Genomic DNA, 26,696 nt, shown 5'->3' on the forward strand with positions numbered 1-26,696 from the left:
TATAACTCAATGCCTAAGTGATGCTTAGCTAGCACATGTATTTTCTTTGTAAGTATATCGCTTTCTTCTTGAGCTTCAGAAACAGTATTCCAGGGCTATGCCCAGAGGCCATTCTAAACAGTAAAATCACCAAGAAAAAGCACAAAAAGCAAAAAATATGGCACTAAACATACTGTGTAAAGTCTGTCCTCCAACAGACTGTTTGGAGGACGAGAGCTGAAGCAAGAACAGAGTGTTGACCTTAGGTGGGAGCAGGTGTAGGGAGTGATTCAAATCTTTTGTCACTGTGTCCATGTCTAAATGACCACAAAAACACCTTGAGTTTTGTCTTGGCAGTCACAAAAATGTTCTAGAAAGGAGGTGAGTTTGCAAATATAAAATCTATAAATAAAAAGAACTTCCCGTATTTTAATAATAGGAACAAAAAGTGGGTGAATTTGTAAGTCCTGAAAGGAAGGGTCAAGGAAGATATGAGAGGCCAGATAAGTGTATTAACTTTTTCACCTTTCTTGATAGGAAAGAGGGGATAGAACTATATAGTAAATAGATCAGAAACTCTCTGTGATTGTTACATCAATACACAGAGATGTCAACATTTATTTTTAAACTAAAAAAGGAATCAACTAATCAAAAATACAAAAATAATTTTTAATTAATAAAATCAGATGTAGACATTATTGGATCAGTGGGGAGAAATACTGGGTAAGCTGATGCCTCATCATGTATAGCAGGGAATCATTTGATGTTGGCAAAGGTCAGCAGCTGGACACTGCAAAATTTAATAATCTGTTCCACAACAATCTGAAGGACAGTTTCCAGATGCCAGAATCTGCAAGGGTTCACATTTGTGGATATTTAGGTCTGAACAAATGTACCTAAGACTTGAGCAGTTCTGCACAAATTTACTCTTGGCCCTAGGCCACCCACTTACAGACCATGAAATAGTTTAAGTATTTCACATAAAGTTACAAAGGTAAACACCGAAAGAATTAAAGTAGATTATAAGCTTCCCAGTATAAGAGGAAATATGTAAACAGAGGGGGAAAGAAACCCAAAGAAAAGAGACAGAGTGATTGGTAGAGCAAAAGACAGTAAACCAAAAGTACTAAAATCAGCAAATAGAGCATTAGAGTGTTAAATCCAGTTGTGTCCCTGTGACTCTTGCAAGAAACAGACACCCAGAAGGAAATGGACACACAAGAGATCTAGTACAGGAAATGCAGGAAATATGTGTGAAGGATAAAGACAGAGGAGTTTGCAGAAAGAAACTTTACACCACCATGCAGATGTAACATATAAGAAAGGAGAAGAAGAAGGAAGAGCTGGGTAGGAAGAGTTTCAGCATATTCTGAGAATATTCCAGCCAGGCTGAAAGGGAGTCTGTGAGCCAAAGTAACTGATTACTGGGATCCTCCATGAGGCAGGAGAAGCTTGCCTCTCCTGACTGTAGCACCCCACAGTTCTTGGTGGTTGCTGGGCCCAGCTGTTGTGTAGCAAACAGAGGCACATACAACTCAGCTGTGATGCCTGCAGCAGGTTCTCTTGAAAGCAGATCTGAATGAGGCACGTCTGTGGCCACCTGACCAATTATATCTATTTTGCCAATAAATGGCAACTCAGGTATTTTTTCCCATTAATTTTTTGTAAGTTTTTTTAAGGTTTTTTTTTAAGATTTATTTATTTATTTATACAAAAACTGGGGTACAGGCCAGATGCACGGGAGGGTGAGAGGATTCACCAGAGACAGAGCGGGAAACAGAACGGGCAGACTGACAAAATATACTGCTGAGAGGAGCAGTGGGCGAGACAGGAGAGGTCAGCCGTGCCAAGTGGGACCCTCGCTGGCAGGCGGGGATCGAACCAGTGCTGCAGAGGCTGCGGACAGCTTCACAGCGCGGTGCGCAACCGCCTGCGCCACCAGGGGAGGCCCTCCATTAATTTTTTGAATCGAAGTAACATTGGTTTATAATATACAGGTTTCAGGTATGTTGCATTATAAATCAATGTCTTATATACGACATTATGTTTGCCACTAAAAGTCTAGTTTCCATCCCTTGGGGTCCATACAATTGACCCCTTTTACCTGATTTACCCACCCCCTCACTATTTCTTTTTTTATTCAATATTTTATTAATTTTTATTGAGCTAATATTGGTTTACATCAGTATTTGTGTATTTAGGATCTCCACTTCAAATGTTGTTGCTGTACCACATCCAAGACCACCGCACCCACAGTTCAGCCCCATAGTCTTTTGTGCTTTCTCCCCATTTTGTTCTTGCCCCAGGCCCTTTGGGAGTCTCAGTTTTATTATCAACTTCCTTGGATTTGCTGGTAACTTGGCTTTATCTGACCCTCTGTTTTGTTTCTCTATATTCCATATATAAGCAACATCAACTGGTATTTGTCTTTCTTCTTCTTACTTATTTTGCTTAGCATTATCCCCTCCAGTTCCATCCATTTGCAGCAAATGGCAAGAGTTTATATTTTCTGATAGTTGAGTAGTTTTCCATTGTGTATATATACCACATCTTATAGTGCCGCAATATACATAGAAGTGCAGGTTTCCCTTTGAATTAGTATTTTTGTATTCATCAAAAAGATACCTAGGAGAAAAATTGCTAGGTCTTATGGTAGATCCATTTTTAGTATTTTGAGAAATATTCCATACTGTTTTCCATAGGGACTAAAATAGTCTACATTCCCACAAACTGTGTGATAAGGTTCCTTTTTTTCTTCACTAACACTTATTGTTTCTGGTCTTTTGAGATGGGCCATTTTCACAGATCCCCCTCACCTATAAAGGTTCTCTTGTGAGATCATAGAACAAAATCCAGAGAGAGTGGGGGGTCCCAAAAAAAGAAGAAAAAAGAAAAAAGAAAATCCAGGCAGGGCTACATATAAGATCCCTAAATATTTTGTTAAAAACAGGCTCGCCAAATGCTAACAAAAACAAAATCAAATTATGATAAGAAATATCATTTGGTGGAATTTAAGGCAAATGAAGTACATTAAAATGGAAAAAAAAAGATACACCTGAAAATTTAAGTAATTACAGGAAAAAAATTATGAGGGCCTCCCTGGTGGTGCAACGATTAAGCACAGCACTATGAAGCAATCCGCTGGCTCTGCAGCACGAGTTCGATCCCCGGCCGGCCAGGGAGAAACACACATGGCACAGTAGACCTCTCCTGTCTCACCTGCTGCTCCCCTCAGCAGTGTGTTTCAGTCAATCTGCCTATTCTGCACCCCACTTTGTCTCTGTTGAACCCTCTCACCCCCACACCTCTGGCCTGTACCCCAGCTCTTGTATGTATAAATAAATCAATCTTTAAAAAAATTATGAATAAAAAATTCAATAGTTTGGAGAACTTGAATTTTCCCTTTAGTGTAATGTTGTTGCGGAACTTTGCAAAAGGATTCCTTCATCACTGGCATTTAGCTAGATTATTTCCAGATTATGAAAAGAAAGAAGATTCCTGTTCCCCAAGCCAGGCCAAATTATTTAAATTTCCGTTTTGACCACCTCTCTTTTACATGGTGTATATTGTAGGCTGCGATTTTATATTTATTTGTGTGTTTCATTTTCTTAATGCCTGACTGTCCCTCTAAAATACTGCCTGACCAGAGCCCAGTATAGAGTAAATCCTTTTTGAATGAATTACACATATCCCCGAAGACGAATGATAACATATCAATATATAAAGCTGTTCTAATACTTAGCATTGAGAGAGGAAAAGGAAAATGTTCTATTTTCCATGCAATCCTTATAATGGACTATTCAGGGCACAATGCCATTTTAAAAATAACTGAGACATTAAAAAAAATCTGAAGTCAGAGTGGTTCTATCAAATGCAAAATAAAAATTCATTTGATCTGCCCATTTTGCCATGTAGTAACTGTCAATTTTAAGGCTTCTAGTAAAGACTCAGCAAGTCAAGGAAGTTGGATGAACCATTCTATAGACACTAAAGTTGGCAGTTCCTGCTACAAAATAGGTCTGGCTCAAAACTTTACAACTCTTTTCCAAACCTTTAAAGGACCCAGATATGCGACTTAGGACATCTTGGCCAACGCTGCTCATTTGGTTCAAAATGGCCAGACATGGTGTTAAATAGACCCTGCAAAGGGATCTCTGTCTTCCCCAGTTTGGCCTCATTCATAATTCATCTCCATGACATTCCTCTGTTGGGCAGGTAAGTAGCAAGTGAAAGATGACATAATTTCCCCAGGCCTCCTAGTGAGTCAGCCCAGCAACCAGGAACAAAACCCAGTTTTATGATGACTGAGACCGAGAGAGGCTCAGCCCAATCCTGAGATACCTCCTTTTCAATAAAGTGACTAATTGAACAGTCAATTACTTATTCTGGGGCTTACTCTGTAACACCAGACAAGTTTCAGTCCATGTTCTATAGCTCCCAGCAATCTACAGGAAGAGAAAAATGAAAGCGTCCAACAAATGGAGGAAATAGTTACATAATAAATTCTGGGCATCTATATACAGAGAGGTGACTATAGTTAACATTATATTGTTTGCTTGGAATTTGCTAAGAGATTAGATCTTAAGTGTTCTTACCACACACACCTTAACTATGTGTGTTAATGAATGTATTCAACTAACCTTATGTGGTAATCATTTCACAATATGTGTGTGTGGAAAATTGTCTATGTACCTTAAACTTACACAATGTTATTGTCAATTTTTTCCCACAAAACTGGAAAAAAACAACAACCAGAAAGACCATATTTACAGTGAGAGTGAGGTTCACTCCATAAACTACTAGATAAGGTAGAACAAAAGCAGGAATCTCCCAAGTTTTCCAGGGTGAGGGTTTTCAAAGCCTGCATAATTTTTTTTAAAAAAAGATTTATTTAGGGCCTCCAAATAAACTGTTGAGCGCTGCGGTTGAAGCTGTCTGCAGCCTCTGCAGCGTGTGTTCAATTCCTGGCTGGCCAGGGAGATTCCCACATGGTGCAGAGACCTCTCCTGCCTCGCCCACTGCTCCCCTCAGCAGTGTCTTCTGCCTGTTCTGTGTCTCCACTTGGTCTCTGGTGAATTCTCTCACCCTCTGGTGCCTCTGGCCTGTGCCCCAGTTCTTGTATAAATAAATAAATCTTTAAATAAATAGATAAAAAGATTTATTTATTTATGCATACAAAAGCTGGGGTGCAGGTCAGAGATGCGGGGGGCAGTGGTGGCGGTGGTGAGAGGATTCACCAGAGACAGAGTGGGACACAGAACAGGCAGATGTACTGAGATACAATGCTGAGTGGAGCAGTGGGCGAGTCAGGAGAGATCTGCTCGTCATGTGGGTCACCTCCCTAGCCGGGGATCAAACTCTCGCTGCAGTAGCTGCTGATAGCTTCATAGTGTTGCGTCTTAACCCCTTGCCCCACTAGGGAGGTCCCCTCCATAAATTTTGACCTTCTATTGCAGATTCTTTGGCTCATTCTCTTTACTCCTGCATACCAGCGCCTAGGCAGTGGTTTCAGGTGAAAGCATACGTGAATGGACGCTGGTGATAAAAGGAAGGTCAGACACTCCAGCCTGCAGGCCACTCTCAGGCTCAGAGGAAGGGAGAAGCAATTCCTGGGTGTGTGATGTATTGAGTGTAAGATTCTGTGGGGGATGGTTTCTAAACTCCTGTTGGAGGAACCAGAGGTGATATTTCCCAGGCACTCTTGTCTTCTGTGGACCAGTTGCAAGTCAAGAGTCTTCTCCTGCCCCCTCCCCCCAAGAATGGTCCTCCTTAGGGCCTTGCTCACTCTTCTGAAAATCCTCGCAGCCATCTCCACCTTGGAGTTAGGGCTTGGTTGTTGCTCTAGTTCACTTACACTTGACTGCAGGGCATAGAAGATCACAGCACAGTTTTAAATTCTTGTAATTAAAAAAAATACAGTCTTCCTAATTATTGCATTATGTCTGGATACCAATGTTGATTAGAGACTTTTAACTTTTACTTGTTTATGGATCTTGATCAAGGCCTTATATAACATTATAAAAATAATACTCTGTTTACTACCCAAATACTCCAAGCTCTCCTTTGCTCTTACACTCTCCACCTTGCAAATTGACTTTTAGTTTATTTCCAAATCCCTGTTCCTTTTTGAGCAGAAGTCTTAAACTTTCGTATCTATTCTTGCTTTCTGATATCAGAACTAATAGTTCCCCTCCTCCTCTTTATGTCACCGGCATGGCCCTCTCCCCTTTCTTCTTTAATTTATTTAAGCTTTTTATTTGGAAATAATTTTAAACTTGAGAAAAGTTACAAGAATTTAAAAAATTCATAGTAACCCTTTACACAGATTCACCTACTGTTAACTTTTTGCTACATATATTTTAGCATCTGCTACCTGTCTATCCATCCCCAATTGTTTTTTTCTGAATCATTTGGGAATACATTGACCAATTCCTTATAAATAGTTCAGTTGTATTCTCCAAGGATTAGGATTTTTCTATTACAAACCACTGTAGAGTTACCATCTCTATTAATTTATCACTGATGCTATACTTTTGTCTAATTTCAACTAGATTCCAGTTTTTTAAATTGACACAAAAATTTCTTTTTTAGCATTCTTTTCTTCCATCACAGAATACAGTTTAAGACCAAATACTGCATTTATTTAACCTGTCTTGTTAGTCTCCTTTAATCTAAAATATTTCCACAGCTCTTCCTTCTCTCTCTGACATTGACCTTATTAAAGAATATGGGACATTTAGATTTTTTTTTGAATATTTCTTATATTATGTTTGCTTGATTTTTCTTGATGACTAGATGTGGGTTATGCATTTCCCACAGGAATGCTGTGTGAATGATGCCCTCAGGGCTTTGTAACGATAGGAGCTCGATATTCACCTGGCCCTCTTGATGATAAGTTGGACAGCCTAGTCAGGGTGTTCTCCTAATCCTCCACCTACTATCTTTCCCCTAGTCATTAAAAAGTAATTGGTGGGAACAACCCAAATGCCCAAAAATAGATGACTGGATCAAGAAGATGTGGTACATATATACCATGGAATATTACTCAGCATTCAAAAAAGATAAACACATGCAATTTGCTGCAACATGGATGGCGCTGGAAGGGATCATGCTCAGCGAAATAAGCCAAAAAGAAAAAGAAAAATACCGGATGGTCTCACTCATAGCAGGAATCTAGAAAACTTAAATAAGGGACCAGGAAAATGAATAACTATAAGAACGTGAAAATCAAAATCAACAATAAACTATGAACCAGAGACACTTTTAGGGGGGGCGGGGGCGGGAGGGGAGGGATTGGGGTCAGAATGGGGGGCTGCAATTGTATGGGGAATATAACAATAAAATTTATTTAAAAAAAAAAAAAAAAGTAATTGGTGGGGCCTCCCCGGTGGCGCAGCGGTTGAGCGCTGGGTTGTGAAGCTGCCCGCAGCCTCTGCGGCGCTGGTTCGATCCCCGGCTGTTCCCCGGCCACCGGAGGAGGGTCCCACATGGCGCGCAGACCTCTCCTGCCGCCCGCTGCTCCCCTCAGCAGTGTACTTCGGTCCTTCTGCCTGCTCTGCTCTCCGCTCTGGCTCTGGTGAATTCTCTCACCCTCCCGCGCTTCTGACTGTACCCAGTGCTTGTATAAATAAAACAAAACAAACAAACAAACAAATAAATAAATAAAAATACATGCCTCTTTAAAAAAAAAAAAGTAATCGGTGGTCTTTAAGACCACACAAATAATATACTCCTCTTCAATCTCCCCTCCCCCGTGCACACTGGTTTAGCATTCATGGATGATTCTTGCTTAACCAACCTTTCTTATGATGATTGCAAAATAATGAGTTTCAACTACAGCATTCATTCCACATTCACTAGAAGGCATTTAGCATTATACTGAGGATCTGCTCTTTTCCACTTATTTACCCATTTCTTTACCCGGTTATTTGTTATGGAGTCATGTATTCTTATTTTTTTTCAAATATTTATAATCCATTACTGTTCTTAATTATTTTGAACTCTGATTTTCCTAGATTTGGTAAATGGAAGGCCCTTCAAGCTGACTCAAGCTCTCCCTGTGTCTTTGGGACGTATTTTAAAATACTCCTCTACTTCTGCTTCAAGATGATCTAGGCTCATCTCATGTGGTCCCTTTCCTCATTCCCAACCTTTCTCTAAGGTCATCCTTAAAGTCTACTCAGCAGGATGAATGCTTGATGGTGTTTCTTTTTCTATTTTTAATTTTCTTTTTTTATTTTAATAAATTATTTTTTAAATTTTTTTAAACCATTATTCATTTAAAAACAATATTTGCTTCCCCACAACCTCTCAGGTGTAGTCCCCATAGAGTTTCCTTCCCCAGTGCTTCCGTGCACCATCACCTCAGTCCCCTGTGCGCCTCCCTCCCTCCCTGTGATCCCTCACCCTCCTGCTCCCCTGCAGTATGTCTCTGATTTATAATTGTCCGTTTTTCTTTGTTGTGCTTTGTACTGTTATTATTTTTTTACACTGATGTCTTATTTAGTTCCCCTATATTCCTGCTATAAGTGAAACCATGCAACATTTTTCTTTTTCCTTCTGGCTTATTTCACTGAGCATAATTCCTTCTAGTGTCATCCATGTTGCTGCAAATGACACGAGTTTATCTTTTTTGATTGCTGAATAATATTCCATTGTGTATACTGGATCTTCTTGATCCAGTCATCTATTTTTGGGCATTTGGGTTGTTTCCAGGTTTTACCTATTGTAAATAGTGCTGCAATAAACATAGGGGTAGAGGTGTTCTTTTGAATCAATATTTTTGCGTCCTTTGGGTAGATCCCTAAGAGTGGCTGATGGTGTTGTTAATTGGAATTGGGAAAGTCCAAGAAATGTTACTGTGATCAATATTTTCAGATGCTATTGAATGACTCAGAGAAACACATTACCTTCCCCATTGCTGTCCCAGGCGGGTGCTCTTAGACAGGAAAAGGGCACTTTGACCATATAGATTCAGTTATTGAGTCCTCTTCATGTGCTGGGTAGTATGAGGAATAGAGAAGATTATAAGAAACCATTCCAAGGAGATTCTGTTCTAGCAGGATAGAAATGCATGTATATAAATACCCATAATACAACCTTGAGGGGTTTTTATTGTGCTGACAATAAGGCATATATAAGAAGTTTCAGGAGCTTGGGTTGATACTTATGGCTGAGTAAATCTGAGATTTCACTAAGGTGACTTTTTGGCTTAGAACTTGAAGGAGGACAGGATTTAAAAAATGGTTTTCCTGGTGAAAAAGAACTCACTATGTGAACATTTTTTTTTAAAGATTTATTTTTTTATGCATACAAGAACTGGGGTACAGGCCAGAGGTATGGGGGGGTGAGAGTATTCACCAAAGGCAGATTGACTGAAATACACTGCTGAGGGGAGCAGTGGGCAAGTCAGGAGAGGTCTGCTGCACCATGTGGGTAGCCACCTGGCCAGCCGGGGGATTGAACTCGTGCTGCAGTGGCTGCGAACAGCTTCATAGGTTGTGTCTTAACCCCTTGCGCCACCAGGGAGGCCCTATGTGAACTTTGAATGAAATATGATTTTTTTCACTTCTTCAATTAGATCCAGTCCTCTGCCAGGTTTTGTAAGTCACATAGAAATAACTCTAGTGAGTAAGAGACCACCCTCTTGCTTGATGCCCACCTAAGGAAAGAATTGTCATGATGCCATCTCATTTTTATTTCTAGACACAGATGAGACATGTCCTTCATTCACCAAACTGAGCTTTCACAGTGCAGTGGTTGGTACAGGACTAGACGTGAGGTTGATGGTTTACACTTGGAGAAACCGGACCTGTGCACAAATTGTCAACTCCGTGAATTTGGGGAACTTGAATGTGGCCAAGAAAACCACCTTCGTCATCCATGGATTCAGACCAACAGGCTCCGCTCCAGTTTGGATGGAAGCCTTAGTACAGGGTTTACTCTCTGTAGAAGACATGAACGTGGTTGTTGTTGACTGGAATCGTGGAGCTACAACTGTAATATACTCCTCGGCCACTAGAAAAACCAAAAAAGTAGCAACAGTCCTGAAGGACTTTATTGACCGGATGTTGGTAAGTGAGAATTCTCTTAAGTAATTCCAGGCCAAGTTGAAATTTTCCCATTATCTGGAGATCTAAGGCCAAAAGATGTCTGACATGGGGCTATTTGGTAACATTTGCAAATCTGAATAAGCCCAGGGAAGGCCCACAGGTGTGATTTCTAGCAGAAATATGAATGGAGATATTATGGCATAAAGATTAAGACACAGGTAGATATATAGATTGATTTGAATCCTGCTTTACTCCCTCACCAACTGCCTACCTTTCGTAGATTATGTCAATTCTGGGCCACATTTCCTTAATTGTATAACCAAAAGAGTGGGATTTTCTTTGCAGGAGTGTTATGTAGCTAAATGAGATAGTGGATATAAGGTCTTAGAAATGTTTCTGCAAAGTTAACAGTTGGGATGTTTCTCCAAATGTTGTCATCTCCTGGGCCCCTCACAATTTATAATGATGGACCTCTTGAAATTCCAGGTAGAAGGAGCTTCTCTTGACAAAATTTACATGATTGGAGTAAGTTTAGGAGCCCACATAGCTGGGTTTGTTGGAAAGATGTTCGATGGGCAGCTGGGGAGAATTACAGGTAAGGCTTCCTGAGCATGGGCATGGAGTAGTTGGCTTGGGCAGGATGCTCATTGGGAGAACATTATGCAGGCCATCTAAGTCCTTAGTCAGCTCTTCCAATGACTTAACATCTATCTCTAAGCATACGTACAAAAAGAAGACCATAATAATATTGACCTCGGGTTATTATTTAATAAAACATGTGCAAAACATTTTTAAAATTGTATATGTCATAGAAAATACTGGTAATGACTTTTTCGACTAGAAAACAGCTATGTCCCTTGAGAACTTGATCTATGTATCCAAAGCAGACAGCCTTTTTCTTTTCATTGAATCTGGAACAGTCTGAACTACATGCCCAATATGTTTCTGTCCCTAGGCAAAGCTGGAGTCTTGTGATAGGAAAATGAGGTGGAAATTTTGATGACTGGGTCTTAACTCTCTGAATATCAGCTTTCAGATCAAAGCTAAATGAAAAACACCCAGAAATTTAGCAGGTGGAACTCCAAACAAAGATTCTCTTGCTAGGATGTCTTGCCTGTTAGGCTGTAACTTTCCACAGCTACAAACCAAGAGCTGAAGGAGCCTTTCTCTTTCAGAGACACAGGGCTCTGCCCATTCATGTCTTTCTCAGTATCCTTTGTCACACCGAGATAGCTATTTAAATCTATTGTCTGTGAAGGGCCTGCCTGCCAAAGCACTAAAGCCACTGAGATCAAGGACCATGAGCAGAGTCCCCATGTGTCACCCGTACTTCTTTCCCTACCACTATATCCATCTTGCTCTTTCTTCCTTCCCAGCAGCCCTCATTCTGGAAGTGTGATTCATGGCATACTGGGAGTTGTATTCCAAAGCATCTGACATGTGCAGCATGGAGGTGGGGAAAGTAGTGCCTGCCCCCACAGCCACACTGATAGATCCTTTAACAAATTATCCCCTCGTTAACTTGGGATATGACTAGTTGTCACAGGGTGGTAATACCAAGGATTTATACCCTTGAGTGACAATTATTTGGAAGTTTTTAATGTTTCCAGACATTTGAAGACAAAAGGACTAACAATCAAAAGAAGTAACAGTAACCATGGAATTGTGTAAGGGTCCTAGCTATTCAAACACACTAGAAAAGACTTTGTCTACAATAGGTATCCAGGACCAGGATTTAGTTTTTTCAAGGTGCCCTGACTCTATGTGGCCCTTATTTCTTTGTGTTCTCAGTTCTTGCCTTGGAGCTCAGCTCAAGGTTGTCTTTATTACTGAATCTAAGTACAAAACTCAGAGAAAAAGTTAGGTAGGTTTTTTATTTTTGTGTGCTTTAGGGTATGAAAGCAGTTTAACCAGTTAGACTCAACTACATTTACTTTAAAAGATTTCATTTTTGCTTATGAGTATAAAAGATGGCTGGCTTGCACTTACTCGTGTACCTTACCTTTTGGGATTTCCTCTTCTGCCAAAGTGTAGGTGTTTTCTTTGTGGTGTGTTTAGAAGCTAAAAAAGTCTTAAAAAAAAAAAAAGTAGTGATTTGTGCTGTTTACTCATTTTCATGGTGTAAACCCTCCACTGTGGCTAACTTCAAGCTACAATTTGATCTCACGGACCATAAAGTTTGGGAACAGTTGACTAAATTCTGCTCCCCAGTGCTGGTGTTATCTCCCTCTAGCCCACCACTACCTTATTCCATTTACCCCCAGTTCCTTAACCTGCCAGCAAAGCTGTTGCCATGACTACTTTGAATGTGAATGCAATGTAACCTCATCTCTGATCATGGAAATTCCCCAAGCCAGCCTTCCTTCTACTCTGGACTACATGGCTGTACTCTGTGGCCTAGACTCAGACCATGATCTGTAGCTCAATTTTCTATCTTCACTGACTTCCCCATCCTCATCTGCATTCACTCTGAACCCCGAAGCCAACCTTAGCTGTCTGCAAGAGCATTTCTGAGGGTAAAGCATTCCCTCTCCTATTCCCCACTGTCTTGCCTGAGTGGACTCATTGGATTATGGAGCAGGAATTTGGCATGTTAACCAAGTTCACTCTCAATCCCAAGAACTGGCCAGTTCTACTTGATAATGATTTCAGTTTCAATGATTGCTTCATCTCTTCTATTGCCCTTTCTTTCTAACTTTCCTAACTTCTTCAACAGAAGATGTAGAGGATGAGTGGATTTTAAAATATTTCAAGTATCTATATCACTTGATAAGTGATATAAATTACACATTAAATTTTATCCTCAAACTTAACTGTGTGTAAAAATCACCTTGGGGGTGCTTATAAAGCTGACTTACTGAATTGGAATCTCTGGGGTTGGAGGCCAGGGGTCTGTACTTCTAACCAGAAGATGCAGGTGATCAAAAACCACACTTTGAGAAATGACCTTAGAACTATTCTGTCCAAGATAGTAACCACTAGCCACATATGGTCATTGAGCACTTGAAATGTGGCTCATATAAACTAAAGTATACTGTAAGTGCAAAATACATATTGGATTTCAAAGAATAACAAAAAAGAATATTTAAAAAATCTCAATTTTTTAATTATTTTTTAAAGATTTATTTATACATACAAGACCTGGAGTCTAGGCTAGAGGTGCAGGGGATGAGAGGATTCACCAGAGACAGAGTGGGGAGCAGAACAGGTGAATCTACTGAAATACACTGCTGAGGGGAGCAATGGGTGAGACAAGAGAGGTCTGCTGCACCATGTGGGTTAGCTACCTGGCCAGGGATCGAACTCCTGCTGCAGTGGCTGGCAATATCTTGGTAGGACTGAGACTTTAACCCTTGCGCCACAGGGAGGCCCTCAAATTTTTTATATTACATGTTGAAATGCTAATATTTTGTATATACTGGGTTATACAAGGACTACATATTTGGATATACAAGTACAAATTAATTGTCCTTGTTTCTTTTTCTTAAAGTAGCTTCTAAAAGTTAAAAAAATTAGATATTGAATGGCACTGTTTTAGAGGGTTCATGGTGACCTTGGAGAGGGGAGTTAGAGGACCCTGAAACTGTACACAGCATATTGGATGCCTGTCCTGGAGAGAAGTTCAGAAATTTCAAAGCCAAGTTAACACTGCTATAAAAGTCAAGGATCACTAGCTAGACACTTTGTGATGATCTTTGAGGAACAATCAGACACTCCATTTTCCCATTTTGTTTCTATTCTATATTAATCTTAAAATATTCTGGATTCAGATTCAGAAGTCCTTTCATAAATCTTCTGAACTAGCTATTAAGTCTACCTCCATTCTGCACATCAGGAAACTGAGGTTCAGAGAAATAGAATAAGCTGCCTAAAGTCATAGGCCTGCTTGGTGTTAGGTTTGGGACTCCATGTCACATCTCTGACATCAATGGTCTCAACCCACACAAAATACAAAGTTTTTTAGAGCAGTTTGACTGTAATTTTGCAAGCTTATCATTTGCTGTGGCTCATATGTCCAAGTTTACTGTGACAGTCCCTATTTATGTCATTTGTCCTAGTATAATAATTAATGCACCCTCATTACTCTCAAAATTGCCCTGCTTTAGAAGTTATACAGTAAGCCAATTTATCCACATGGATCTGGAGGCTGCAATGCACTAGGGCTCTCACTGGGGCAGGAGCGGCTTCCCCAGCAAATTCTGCCCCAGTTATGAGTTTCCCATACTGTGTTGAAAATATCCTGTGGACTCCAGTGACTAGGTGTTGCGCCATTTCCTCACATACACAGTTTCAATTGGGATGGTAGTGGTGGCAGGGGAGAAAGAGATAAGTAATAAGGAAAGTGGCAGGTAAAGAAATGCCTCCAGGAAGCAAAAGCTTTTGGAGAGGAAAAATGGAAAGATTGAGACTAGAAACAGGAAACCAGTTGGGGCAAAGATGCTATCTCTTAGATTTTCTATATAACACCAGGGATTGGGAGGTGTTAATTAAAATGATGCCCACAGATACAAAGCTTCAGGCAGGTATCTGGCAAGGAGGGACTATTTGTGCCTTGGTGGGTTGTTTTTGCTTTTTGTTTAAGTTTCAATTTTACTGTGTTGTGTTTACAGCATTGTGGGAGCTACTCCCTTATAATTCCAAGTGTTTAATGATGGCGAGGGAGGCACAGCTAACACTGACCAAGGGCAAGAAATAAGTTCAGGCACTTATGGGGTGGGTTAGTTCTGCAGGAATAAACACTCACCTTTTCCTCCCTCTTGGACAGATGGGGTGATACCGGCCAGGCCAACGAGTTTCACTCTCCCACTCAGCTTGCCAAACCCAGTGCAATGAAACCAAACCTCTACAAAGAGAGGTGACTGCATTGTGAGACCATGGCTCTGGTTAAGATATCTGAAGTCCCTAAACCTTAGTCACACATCTTTAAAATGGGAATAATGGAAACCCTGGCTCCCTCACAGGCTTGTGATGTGGATTGGATGAGGTAGTATAGATGAATAAAAATGGAAACTTGAAAGGAGTTTGTTTTTCTTATAAAAAGAAGGAAAGCTTGAGTGAAGTTTCTGGATCATTCAAAGTGGGATAAAGATAAGTATGGCATCTGCTTTTATATGCACACTTTGGTTCCCCACCAAAACCCCAGGAACCAGTTAAGCCCCTGGTCCACCTCTGCCTGCACTGTCTGGTGCTTAGCCATGCACAAGATATACCTACCGATGGAATGTGGGTGCTGTTCTCAGGGGTACTGCCAGGGTAATAGCTCTACTGTGGGAAAAGGCTACAGGGCTGTGGAAAGGAGCCTGGCAGAGCAGGATGGGAACGTGATGCTTGCCCAGGGGAGGGTGACCTGCAGCCTAAGCCATCACTGGGGGAGCGATCAAAAGGCCGGCTGCAGGTGACTCATGGCGTGGGGCTGCCAAGCTGACTCTGTTTTCCTTCCAGGTCTTGACCCTGCAGGCCCTTCATACAACGGGAAACCTCCGGAGGAGAGATTAGATTCCAGGGACGCTCAGTTCGTTGATGTCATCCACTCAGACACTGACGGTAACTTTCCTGCTCTGGTGGATCAGTGAGCACTCCCGCCCCCCCAACTCCCAGGAGCCTCCCCCTGGGGGAGTTGGCATGCCGGGGTGGATCAGGTTTCTCCAGATTCCCTATTTCCAGTGGCACAGTTCCAAACCCACAGAAATCATACAGGGAAGCTGGTTGAACGCAGACCTTGAGGCTCTCTTGCAAGTGGAGGTGCTTTCCTGTCCCTTCTTCCTTGTAAAGTGATCATCTTGACCCATCCAGGACAGGCCGACTTGCACACCGTTTGGATGGATGTTTCCCTATGTGCAACTGGGTCTGCTCCTGCGGTGATTTTGTTTGTTTCTTTTTGGTTTCTATTTCTTTCAGTATTACCTTAAACTAAAAGGTTTGTGTCTCCTCAAGGAGTGATTCTGAAACACCTGTAGTGCCCCAGGACTTCATGGGTCAACACTGGGGTTTTTGTCTTTCTTGCTGCTGATTTCATATTCAGGATCAGCCAGTGTCTCAGGAGCTGGGGATGAGAAGGATGTGTCTTTATATCTGAATGTCTGGGAAAAAAAACTGGAAAGCTGCAACCTAGATAGGGCTGAGGAGACAGAGCAGAATGACCATTCAGTTGTACACACTCTGTGACACAACCACCTGAGAAAGAAACCCTTGACCACCTATCATGAGTACCCGGGTGTGCTATTCAGCAATTGTTATCCTTAGAAGAGATGTCTCTGCAATACAGCTGCATTCTTACTACGTAGCTGGCAAAATATTACCTTACTTAAGTGCATACCTCAATGCCATTCTGATGCTTAGTGGAATAGAGCGATTTATTTTTTATGCCTGAAGAGAAAAGGAATTTTGAAGGAAAGAATAAAAAGATAAAAGCTTTGCAGTCAGGCAGCCGTGGATTGAAATCCAGGGTCATGGTGTTATCATGTTTGTTCCCTAAATCTTCTTCTTCTTTTTTTTTTTTTTAAAGATTTATTTGTTTATGCATACAAGAGCTGGAGAACAGGCCAGAGATGTGGGGGGGGGGTGGGTGGGTGAGAGGACCCACAAGAGACAGTGGGGAAAAAACAGGCACAGATCTACTGAAATACACCGCTGAGGGGAGCAGCAGGTGAGTCAGGAGAGGTCTGCTGCACTATGTGGGCTGCTCTCTGGTCTGCCAGGGATCGAACTTGTGCTGCAGAGGCTGCGGATTGCTTCATAGTGTTTTGCCTAACCCCTTGCACCACCAGGGAGGCCCGGTTCCCTAAATCTTCTGAGCTTCATTATGTTTACCTGTAACTTAATTCATCTGAATTTACCAACATCTACTTTGCAGACATTGTGAAAATCAGAGAAAAGGTTAGTGTAAACCACATAGTATCATTCCCACAGATACATATAGTTTCTCAATATGAAATAGCTATTAATATTATTGCAATGAGGCACTACATATGTATGCAGATACCTATATGATCCTTGTGATCAAGTATTTTACTGATTATTTTGGGGTATAATATTAAAGAAAAAAGCAATTACTAAAAATATCTATAATTTTAGGCCTCCAGTTTCTAAAAGAGTTTCCTATTTTTTACCAATCTAGATCCCAAATTTTATAAGATTTTTCCTACTAAGTCAATGTTAATTTTTTTCCTATTTTTTATTCATGAGAGGCTTGGGAAGCACCTGGAAATTACAGGGTTCCAATCAAATGTAAAGAAGAAACATTTTATTAACCTTGCAGTGGATGAGTACAAGAATGGAAACAATGCCAGCATCATTTCCATAGCCTCATAGTTAGAAATCATTGCTTTCTAAATAAGTACCTGGGTAATTTAGGGCAAAAAATTTAGATAGGCATAACAATAGTAGCACTAATAATAATGAGGACACCACAATATAATCTCTGCCTGTATCCTGCAGGCAGATGAGCTAGGAGGTGTGCAAAGTTCAGCGCAGTGTAAAAGCATAGTGTGTTCTCTTCCAGCAATGGGCTACAGAGAACCTTTAGGAAACATAGACTTCTACCCAAATGGAGGTTTGGACCAACCTGGTTGCCCCCAAACAATATTTGGAGGTAAGTGCAGATATTTTATGTTTTGTAAAATTGTGACTTAAGAGATTTTAAAATTTGATGTTATGCTACGTAGAGTAGTACTTAACAAAAACCAAATTCCCTGAGAAATAGAAGTGTTATAAATATAAGTTAAAATTATTGCTCAACTATATTGCCTTTAAAAACCACAACATTTTGATTAAAAGCTATTATGAAACATTTCTCTCTTTTGACAAGGTGTGTCTTTGACATAAAAATTCCAATCTGGAAACATCTGCTGGAGGAATTATGGAAAATGTAGACAAAAAGATCAGAGTTCTAAAATATCCCACAAAACATTCTTTAATATAGTTAAACTTTTAGAAATAATAGGAAAATTATTTTAAACTATGGTGTGCAGACACAAAGGAACATAACTGTTAAAAATCATATTTTGAGAGGTTAATAAAGATGCTTACAAAATGGTAAGTGACAGAGACAAAACTATACAGTATGATCCAAATTAACTTTACTAATTTTGATTGCCCTCTTCTGAATAACTTTATCATCTGACTCATGAATATGATGCTCTGTGCTTCAGTACTTCATCATCTCCAACGCTCTGGCACCCATATCTTTGTCTCATTGGCCTCTTCTCTCTCCATTACACCTTATGGTACCACGAAGACTTACTTCCAGGCTTGCCTCTTACCTCTTCTTTCCATTCAGGCCTTTCAGTGTCACCTCCTACTGTTCAGCCCTTTTCACTTTACCCTTCACCCTTCCAGCAGAAATAGAGCCGCTGACACTTGGCTGCTGTCATGAATGCCTTGTGCACTCCCAGAACTTTAGTATTTTACTATGTTAGCACCCTGCCCCCCATACTCCTACCTGGGAGTGTCCCAGAACAGAAATGGAGCCTGTTGATGGAGTACAAAGTTCAGGTATATGCTTCAACTTCTCCCTGGACCTCAATAACATCAGAGAATAGTCCTTGTTTATCTCTTGCTGTGGCCCTGTGATGACTCTTCATGCTTTTAGTTTAATTAACTTCCTGCTTGTAAACTATCACCTCACAAAGGCGAGCTCCATTTGACTTTTGTATTTAGATCAAGGTTCCACCCAAGGGAGACATTTTATTGAACTTATCTTAGTTCACATGTTCCATCTTGACCCACTCTGAGTGGAGAGATTCTTCCAACCTTTTTCAAAGGCAACTTCCTCTACCAATTGCTCCCTGATGCCTTCTTTCCCTACTGTCTTTAGTAGTTTAACTGGGCTTGCCTTCTGCTGCAAACCTCTGGGGGATCTCTGCATACCAATGAATTTTCCACTACCTTTACACTGACAAAAGAAAGACCTAGGTGGGATCCTGATTCTGCCATATATTAGTTGTGTGACCTTGATCAAGACACTTGATCACTTGATCACAAGACACTTGTGTGACACTTGATCAAGACACCTCTCTGAGTCTCAATGCTCTGCTAGGTAAAATGGGGATAATCACACTTATCTTATTTTCACCTGCTACTTGTCAGCATAAATTCTGATTTGTGGGTTTTTATAAGTACTACACTGTTAGCACAGTGCCTGGCATATAGGAGACAGATGATAAATTTGTGTGTGTGTGCATGTGCGTGTGCACATAATATGTGAGGTGCCATTATTAAATGCCACAACTGCTCTCCTCTTTAATCATCCCCTTGACAACCAAGGAATCGCAGCGTACTTTAAATGCGACCACCAGAGGTCCGTGTACCTGTACCTTTCTTCCCTGAGAGAGAACTGTAGTATCACTGCATATCCCTGTGACTCCTACCGGAATTATAGGAATGGCCAATGTGTCACCTGCGGCACACTGCACAAGGAGTCCTGTCCCCTTCTGGGTAAGTCCAACAAGGAGTTTCCCCCAAAAAACCTAATTTTTTTTGTAGTATCCCAACACTGTTTTACTATCTTAAAATTAACCTGGAAATTGAGTGTATTTAAAAAATTGATTCTGTCAGCTTTTTCTAGTCAGTTTCTTCTGAGAACTACTCTGGTGTCTCCCAATAAACATTGTTAGAAAAGTGATCTGTATAAGATTTATCTAGAAGGTAGGGCAATTTCCTTGGATACTCTAGTTTAACATGAAAAAGAAGGTTCCAGAAGAGTCTCCAAAACCAAAACACAGGGCATAGTCACCTTATGGTAACCTGCTTTCATAGAGACAGGACACCCCTTCTGGTGCACACAACCTCTGCTCGAGGAGGGACCTTTGTGTGAAATGAGGTTTGAAGAATGATCCCTCCGAATAATGCACTCACTACATGCATTGTGAGCATGTACTGGTGTGATAGCTACCATGGGGATGCTTAGATATTTGCTAAGATTTAGTAGAAATATTCCAGGTGATGAGGACCTTTAAAACTGGAAGTTCAAATGAGAATTTTCCAGTTTTTCCCCAAAAAAAAAAACAATCCAAATTCACATTAGAACATACTAGAGACAGGGGTTCTCAACCTTGATTGTGCATGAGAACCACAGAGGGGAACTTTCAGAAATACTGATGCCTGGGTCCCCAGAACAATTAAGTTAGAATCTGGAGGCCCTTCTCCAGGGGTGGGTACAGAGGAGAGAAAGAGCCCCCCTGATGGCACTCAACCTCATTCCTTGCAGGCACAGATATGAAGGAGGACATTCTCTGCTTGGTGACATAGTCACATGGCAAGCCTAATTGCAGTTTTTCCAGAAAGCACATCGCTTTGCAAGAGCGGTGCTATTTTAGGCATATGCCTGAATCTGTTTTAATCTATAAAAATGAACTTATTACTGAGAAATGTCAGTGCTATTTTTGGATCACCCTAGTGTGTGCCACTCGCCCCTTGCCAGCCCTTGCTGCCGAGAAGCAGGGCTAGGTGATGTAATATCAGTAGGAAGGGGGAAAGTCACCACTGTGTCCTTTTGCAAGCCCTAGCTTTTAGGAACAGCTTTTAGTGAGCAAAGCTCCAGTGGGTTCTGGGGAGAACTGCCCTGTGGCCCTGTAGGTCCTCATCATGGGGAGAAGTGCAAGGGGGATTATCTTGGTGGTGGCAACTGTCAAACTCCCGCTTCTATCCTTCCGATTTGCTTTTGCATTTATATAGTAATGAAATATGTGTTAACATTACACTTTTCCAACTTTTTTTTATAGGCTATTATGCTGATAATTGGAAAAACTATTTAAGAGAGAAAGATCCTCCTATGACTAAAGCATTCTTTGACACAGCTGAGAAGGAACCCTACTGCAGTGAGTGGTGAATGTGGTGGTCTACTTTTGCTCAATCCTTTTCTTTTTGGAATAACTGAATCTCAGCACCAGGCTACTTCTTGGCAAATGAAAGTCAAGATGAAGTTTAGAATTTGGTGCCGGACAGACCTAGTTGAATGCTGATTCTACCATATACTAGTTGTGTGACGTTGGCCAAGGCATTTAACCTCTCTGAGACTCAGTGTCCTGCTAGGTAAAATGGGGATAATAATGCTTGTCTTCTGGGTTATGAAGATTAAAGTATCAATAAATCGTCATCATTAGCTTCATTGGGACGTTCCAGAAAATTGCTTGATCCTCAAGAGATACGAGATCGGGTCTAGAAAAATTAGATGTCAACCACATTTATGTGTCAATTCCACTCCAAAGCAACCATGATGACCATTTTAGGGAGGTTTGGTTTTAAGAATTGACCCTTCAAGGAGCAGTTGGGAGTATCTCTCTCTTCCTGTGTTTTCTCCCTGTTTTGCAGTATATCATTACTTTGTGGACATTATAATTTGGAACAAGAACGTAAGAAGAGGGTCCATTACAATCAAATTGAGAGACAAAGCTGGAGACACCACAGAATCCAAAATCAATCAGTAAGTTGGACTGGGATAGTTTTCCATTTCTTCTTTTGCTCAGAGAAATTAATCACATACATTGCTACTTTAAAAAAATTATTTATTTTTGTGTAGAAGAACTGGGGTATAGGTCAGAGGTGTGGGAGGTGAGAGGATTCACTAGAGACAGAGTGGGGAGCAGAACAAACAGACTTACTATACACTGCTAAGGGGAGCAGTAGGCGAGACAGGAGAGGTCTGCGGTGCCATATGTGGGTGGGCTCCCTGACCAGGAGTCAAATTCATGCCATGGCAGTGATAATATAATAGCTCTGAGACTTAACCCTTAGGCCACCAGGTAGGCCCTAGAGCTACTTTCTTATTTATAGGTCTGTTGATTTGTTGATTCTACAAAAGATACAAGGGGAGATACTGTATTGCTTAGTTGCTTTTTGTGGTCTCCCAGGCTCTTTACAAATGGAATTGGTGCAACGGTTTCCTTTCTTTCTCCCTCCCTTTCCTTTTGTCTCTTTTCTTCCTCCTTTTCTCCCTCCTGCCTTCCCCCTCCCTTCTTCTTTTTTCTTCCTTTTTTGATTTAACATTTTATTACAAATGCCCTTCTCACTTGCTATAAAAGATTTAAACAATAGAGGCGTATGTAACACAAAGTGCAAGTCCTTGTTTCTGCTAATGCACTCACCCTCCCACATGTTTTTATTCTTTTATGAGCTTATAATATACATACATGCATACAAACAAACATATATATGTATGTTTCTGAAGTTCAGAAAAATGTAAATTGCAACAGAAAATTATAAATTCCCTACAAATCTAACAACGGGGAAATGGTGAATTAAATATTACCATATAGTAGAGTATTTTTCTATGCTGAGGTTATGTGTGAAATGCTTATAATGTGCTTGTAAATGCAGCACATCAAGTTACATAAAATATAAAATGAGCTCAACAATGTAAAAATATGAAAAAGAAACTTACCAAAATATGTTAGATTGCCTCTTGGGTGGTAGAAATAAAAGTGTGTTCTTTCAGCTTCTCTCTTCAATTTTCTGTGATGTTGTGCATACTTATACATATATAATTTAAAATTATTAAGTCGCTATTGTATATAATTTTATAATTAGGATAAAGTGGGACCCTCCCCCCAAATTCTTGTTTAAGCAAAGGAATTTGAGGCATATTTTATTCGTTCAATCAGGAAATGTTTCCTGACACTTGGGTTGCCTCCTGACTTGTCACCCATAGAAAACTAACTAGAATAGCATCGGAAACTGACAACCACCTTATGGGTGATAAATAGAATAGATGAGGGTGCATTTGCTTATTAAATTAAGCACATTGCACACACTGCTAGTGAAATTCTCACCAAGACCACATAAGGTGATATTACCACTTACATTTTATCTACGAGGAATCTCAGGCTCAAAGAAAGAGGCCAAGTGACATGTCTAACATCACACTGCTGATCAGTGTGAATCAGGGGGCGCACCGCCAGGGGGCGCATCTGGAGACCCAGGCTCAGGTAACTTCTCGCCCGTGCTTACGTGGGGAAGCTGAGCAGAGACCTCATCTGGACACTCTAAGAAATAGCAGGGGAGGTCGTGCAGTTATAGGAAGTGTTCACCTACCACAATTTGGGTATTCATGCCAACACTTGGTTACATATTTGCTTTTCATGTGTCTTAGAAGTTTTAATTTTACATAGTGAATTTCTCCCAACTAGGAATTCCTAAATTTGGAGATTTAGATCTTGGTCAAGATAGAAACCCTATCATCTTTATTTTAGTGTTTCACTCAATCTTCTTTTAGCAGCCTTCACAATGGGTGTGAGGTAATTCTGTGTCTCTGAACAATCTTTATTATTCTTTTTGCACTTCCTTACTTTTTAGTAAGCAGGTTGTTCCAGAATCACTTTGCACTTTCCCTCCCTAGCCCTGGAGTCAGCCATTTCTCCAGGGAACCCTTGTTCCTTTGAGTGGAAATGGTATTTAGAAACTAAAAATCTTGACACCTTTCATAATTGTGCTGTCCTTGGAACTTACACATGATTCGATGAGGTTGGGGATGACAGACACTTCTCCGCCCAGCCCCTATGCCACTTCCAAGCTAAAGAGTAAGCTAAAGCCTCCTGTTTCTAAAGCCAGGGGGGGATCCTCTGCTTACTTACCAGAACTTCAAGGAGATTTTGACCCTTGCTGTGAGCAAACTGAAGGCTTAACTTGAAGTTCCAACTGTAGAAAACATCTCCATACACCTGGATAAAAGTATTGGTATTTGGGATATAGCTAATTTAAGGTTTATCTTAACAGGCAGGAATGAAAAAAGGCTATGCTTAAGCACAACTTCTACATTAGTATCTATCTGGTTTGGCTAAAAATATACGCAAGTGTCTAGCAATGTAGTTTAATGAAACGACAAACTTTGAACTCAACCACAACTGGCTTTAAATCCCTGAACTGCGGCAGACATGCCTTATGACCCAGGTGAGCTTAAACCCTGCCAGCATCTGTTTGCTCGTCTGTAAAATGAAGATAATAACTTCACCTGTAGAATTTTTTTAAGATTTAGTTATTTATGCATACAAGAGCTGGGGTACAGGCCAGAGATGCGGGTGGTGAGAGGACTCACCAGAGACAGAGTGGGGAACAGAGCAGACAGACTGACAGAAATACATTGCTGAGGGGAGCAGCGGGGAGACAGGAGAGGTCTGCTGCACCACGTGGGTTTCTCCCTGGCTGGCTGGGGATTGAACTCTTGCTGAGAGGCTGTGGATTGCTTCATAGTGCGGTACTTAACCCCTTGTGCCACCAGGGAGACCCTCACCTGTAGAATTTGTTAGGGGAGTTGAGATATGCCAAGGGAAAAGATGTCCGGCATGTGGTAGGCAGTTAGAGCACATCCCTCTCTAATGGCCTACCATGTCAGCAGCCCTGGGGTCAACAGCTTCACTCGTGCAGTGCTTTGGATTCAGCCAACTCTGCTCAAGAAAGTTGGCTAGTGCAAGCTATGGGGTCAAGTGAATACCTGCTTATGAGTGATTTGTAGGCTGGAAAAATTTTGCTAATAATCTGTATCCATTTAAAATATTATTCCTTTTGGGGGGGGGTGCAATTGTATGGGGAATATAACCAAAATGAAAATGCATACATTGTGCAAAAATGAAAAATGATGTAAGAATTATATAGAATATTAAAAAAATATTATTCCTTTCTTCCAGTGAGCCCTCAACATTTCAGAAATACCAGCAAGTGAGTTTGCTTGCAAGATTTAATAAAGATCTGGATAAAGTGGCATCAATTTCCTTGGTGTTCTCTACAGGCAATATAATAGGCCCAAAGTACAAGCTCAGGATTCTCCGCATGAAATTAAGATCACTTGCCCATCCAGACAGGTGAGCTGTAGGCAGGGCTTGACAAGCTCTGTTTTCCAAGATTTGATCCTGTCCAGTATGCTTGATCTGATTTTTTTTTTAAGATTTATTTATTTTTACACAAGAACTGGGGTACAAGCCAGAGGCATGGGAGGGTGAGAGGATTCACCAGAGACAGAGCAGGGAGCAGACCAGGCAGATGACCGAAATACACTGCTGAGGGGAGCAGAGGGCACGATAGAAGAGGTCTGCCACGCCATGTGGGAATCTCCCTGGCCAACCGGTAATCGAACCCACACTGTAGATGCTACGGACAGCTTCACAGTGCTGTGCCCAACCTGCTGCACCACCAGGGCAGCCCTGGTCTGATGTTTTAATAGGACTTCATCATTCATCACGAAAGAAGTGAGGGATTTTACAAAAATAGATTTGATAAAAACAAGTAGTCCAGTAATCCAAAAAAATTAGCCTCGTATGACCCTAAAGATAAATGGGCCAGAAATTCAAGGAAATGATACTGTTGTATGTTTAGCATTATATAATTTCTCCTTAGCCGCACACATTGCTTGCAATTTGAAAATTTGTTGTAGAAAAGAAAGTCTCATATATTTTGCAAACTGGTAAAAAGGGTCAGAAATGAAAAAAAGGTGCTGAAAAATGAATCTTTTATTTCATGGATACAGTACTATGTAAATGTAAATTGGTACTTACATTGTAAGGTATAATATAAAGTAGCTATACCAGCATTAGCTTTGATATCTGCACAGAGAATGTCCTTGTTCAGAAAATGCTTGCTGAAGTATTTAGGGCCAAACAACCTATTCTCAATTGATTAAGAAAAAACAAAACAATGTGTAAATGTGGAGAGAGAGAGAGTGAATGATTTTTTAAAGTGCAGAGCATGACGGTATATGTTGTTTTGTGACAAATGTGACTCCATCATACAATCCTAGCCCTCAATCTGTGGATGGAGAGAGTTTGGTAATGAGTGTTTTATGATTATACAGCCCTTTTTTTCTCAGGTTTTAGGGTACCTGAAGCATTTAATAATACATGTGGCTCCTAAGAGGATAGTCATTGCATTTTAAAACTCTGGAACTTTTTAATGCTTTTCCCTGATGATTAATGAATACATGTTCATTTTATGAATCTGGAAAGTACAGAAAATCCTAGGAAACTGAAAAATATCATTCATGGTGTCATTATTCAGAGATTTGATGATTTCTTCCCCCTTTCTTTTTGTGTATGTTGCTTTGCTTTTTTACCCCAACATTTTCCTGTCCCATTAGAAATAATCATTAACTAATTTTGTATCCTAACAATATGGTACAAGTTCCTTTACTAGAATGTGGCATTTTTATTCCTCTGTTGACCAGGATACTTCTCCTTATTTTACAGACCCCAGTTGTGTCGGTATGATCTCGTACTGATGGAAAACGTGGAGACATTCTTCCAGCCTATTCACTGCTCCAAGTTGCAATTGTAACTTGTCAGGACAGGAGGGCACCAGTAACATCAAGAAAGCACAACTACAGACTTTTTCAAAGCTTCATCTTGCCTTGTTCTCTAGGCACAAAACGTAGGGAGTAACCCGGGTTTTTCTCAGTAATGTCCTGTGGATGTCAAGTGTGAAAATGTCAAACAACCTTGGATTATAAAACAGTTCTGGGGAGGGAGCCCCTAAGTAGAGCAAGTCAGAAATAGCCAGGCTGTCCATAGCCCTGAGGTTTGTCTGCCTGAATCCTGGGACTTCTTTTGTTCTGACCTGTAACGGTGGAGGCTGGTCAAGTATCTTCAAGGGAAAGACTGGTAGGAAACCTCACTTTGGACTTCCTCTCCATCTCTGTGCCAAAATCCCCAAATCCTCTGGGTCTCCGCGGTGGGAGTTGGAGGC

At 40.7% G+C, this 26,696-nt stretch overlaps 1 protein-coding gene across 1 annotated transcript in view; it reads left to right on the forward strand.

Moving 5' to 3' along the window:
• LIPH (lipase H) overlaps positions 1-26,288 on the forward strand; it is a gene marked incomplete at both ends in the record, with an annotated part of 37,587 nt that extends 11,299 nt beyond the window's left edge. Inside the window, 9 exons of the mRNA XM_084231486.1 lie at positions 9,685-10,052; positions 10,518-10,626; positions 15,474-15,575; positions 17,533-17,646; positions 19,305-19,466; positions 20,753-20,848; positions 21,342-21,453; positions 24,650-24,823; positions 26,201-26,288. Of these exons, the coding sequence (XP_084087612.1) occupies positions 9,685-10,052; positions 10,518-10,626; positions 15,474-15,575; positions 17,533-17,646; positions 19,305-19,466; positions 20,753-20,848; positions 21,342-21,453; positions 24,650-24,823; positions 26,201-26,288 (1,325 nt within the window). The remainder of the gene's footprint in view (positions 1-9,684; positions 10,053-10,517; positions 10,627-15,473; positions 15,576-17,532; positions 17,647-19,304; positions 19,467-20,752; positions 20,849-21,341; positions 21,454-24,649; positions 24,824-26,200) is intronic.
• Between the last annotated feature and the right edge of the window lie 408 nt (positions 26,289-26,696).

Source organism: Talpa europaea (genome assembly GCF_964194135.1).
Source record: "Talpa europaea genome assembly, chromosome: 4".
Lineage (NCBI taxonomy): Eukaryota > Metazoa > Chordata > Mammalia > Eulipotyphla > Talpidae > Talpa > Talpa europaea.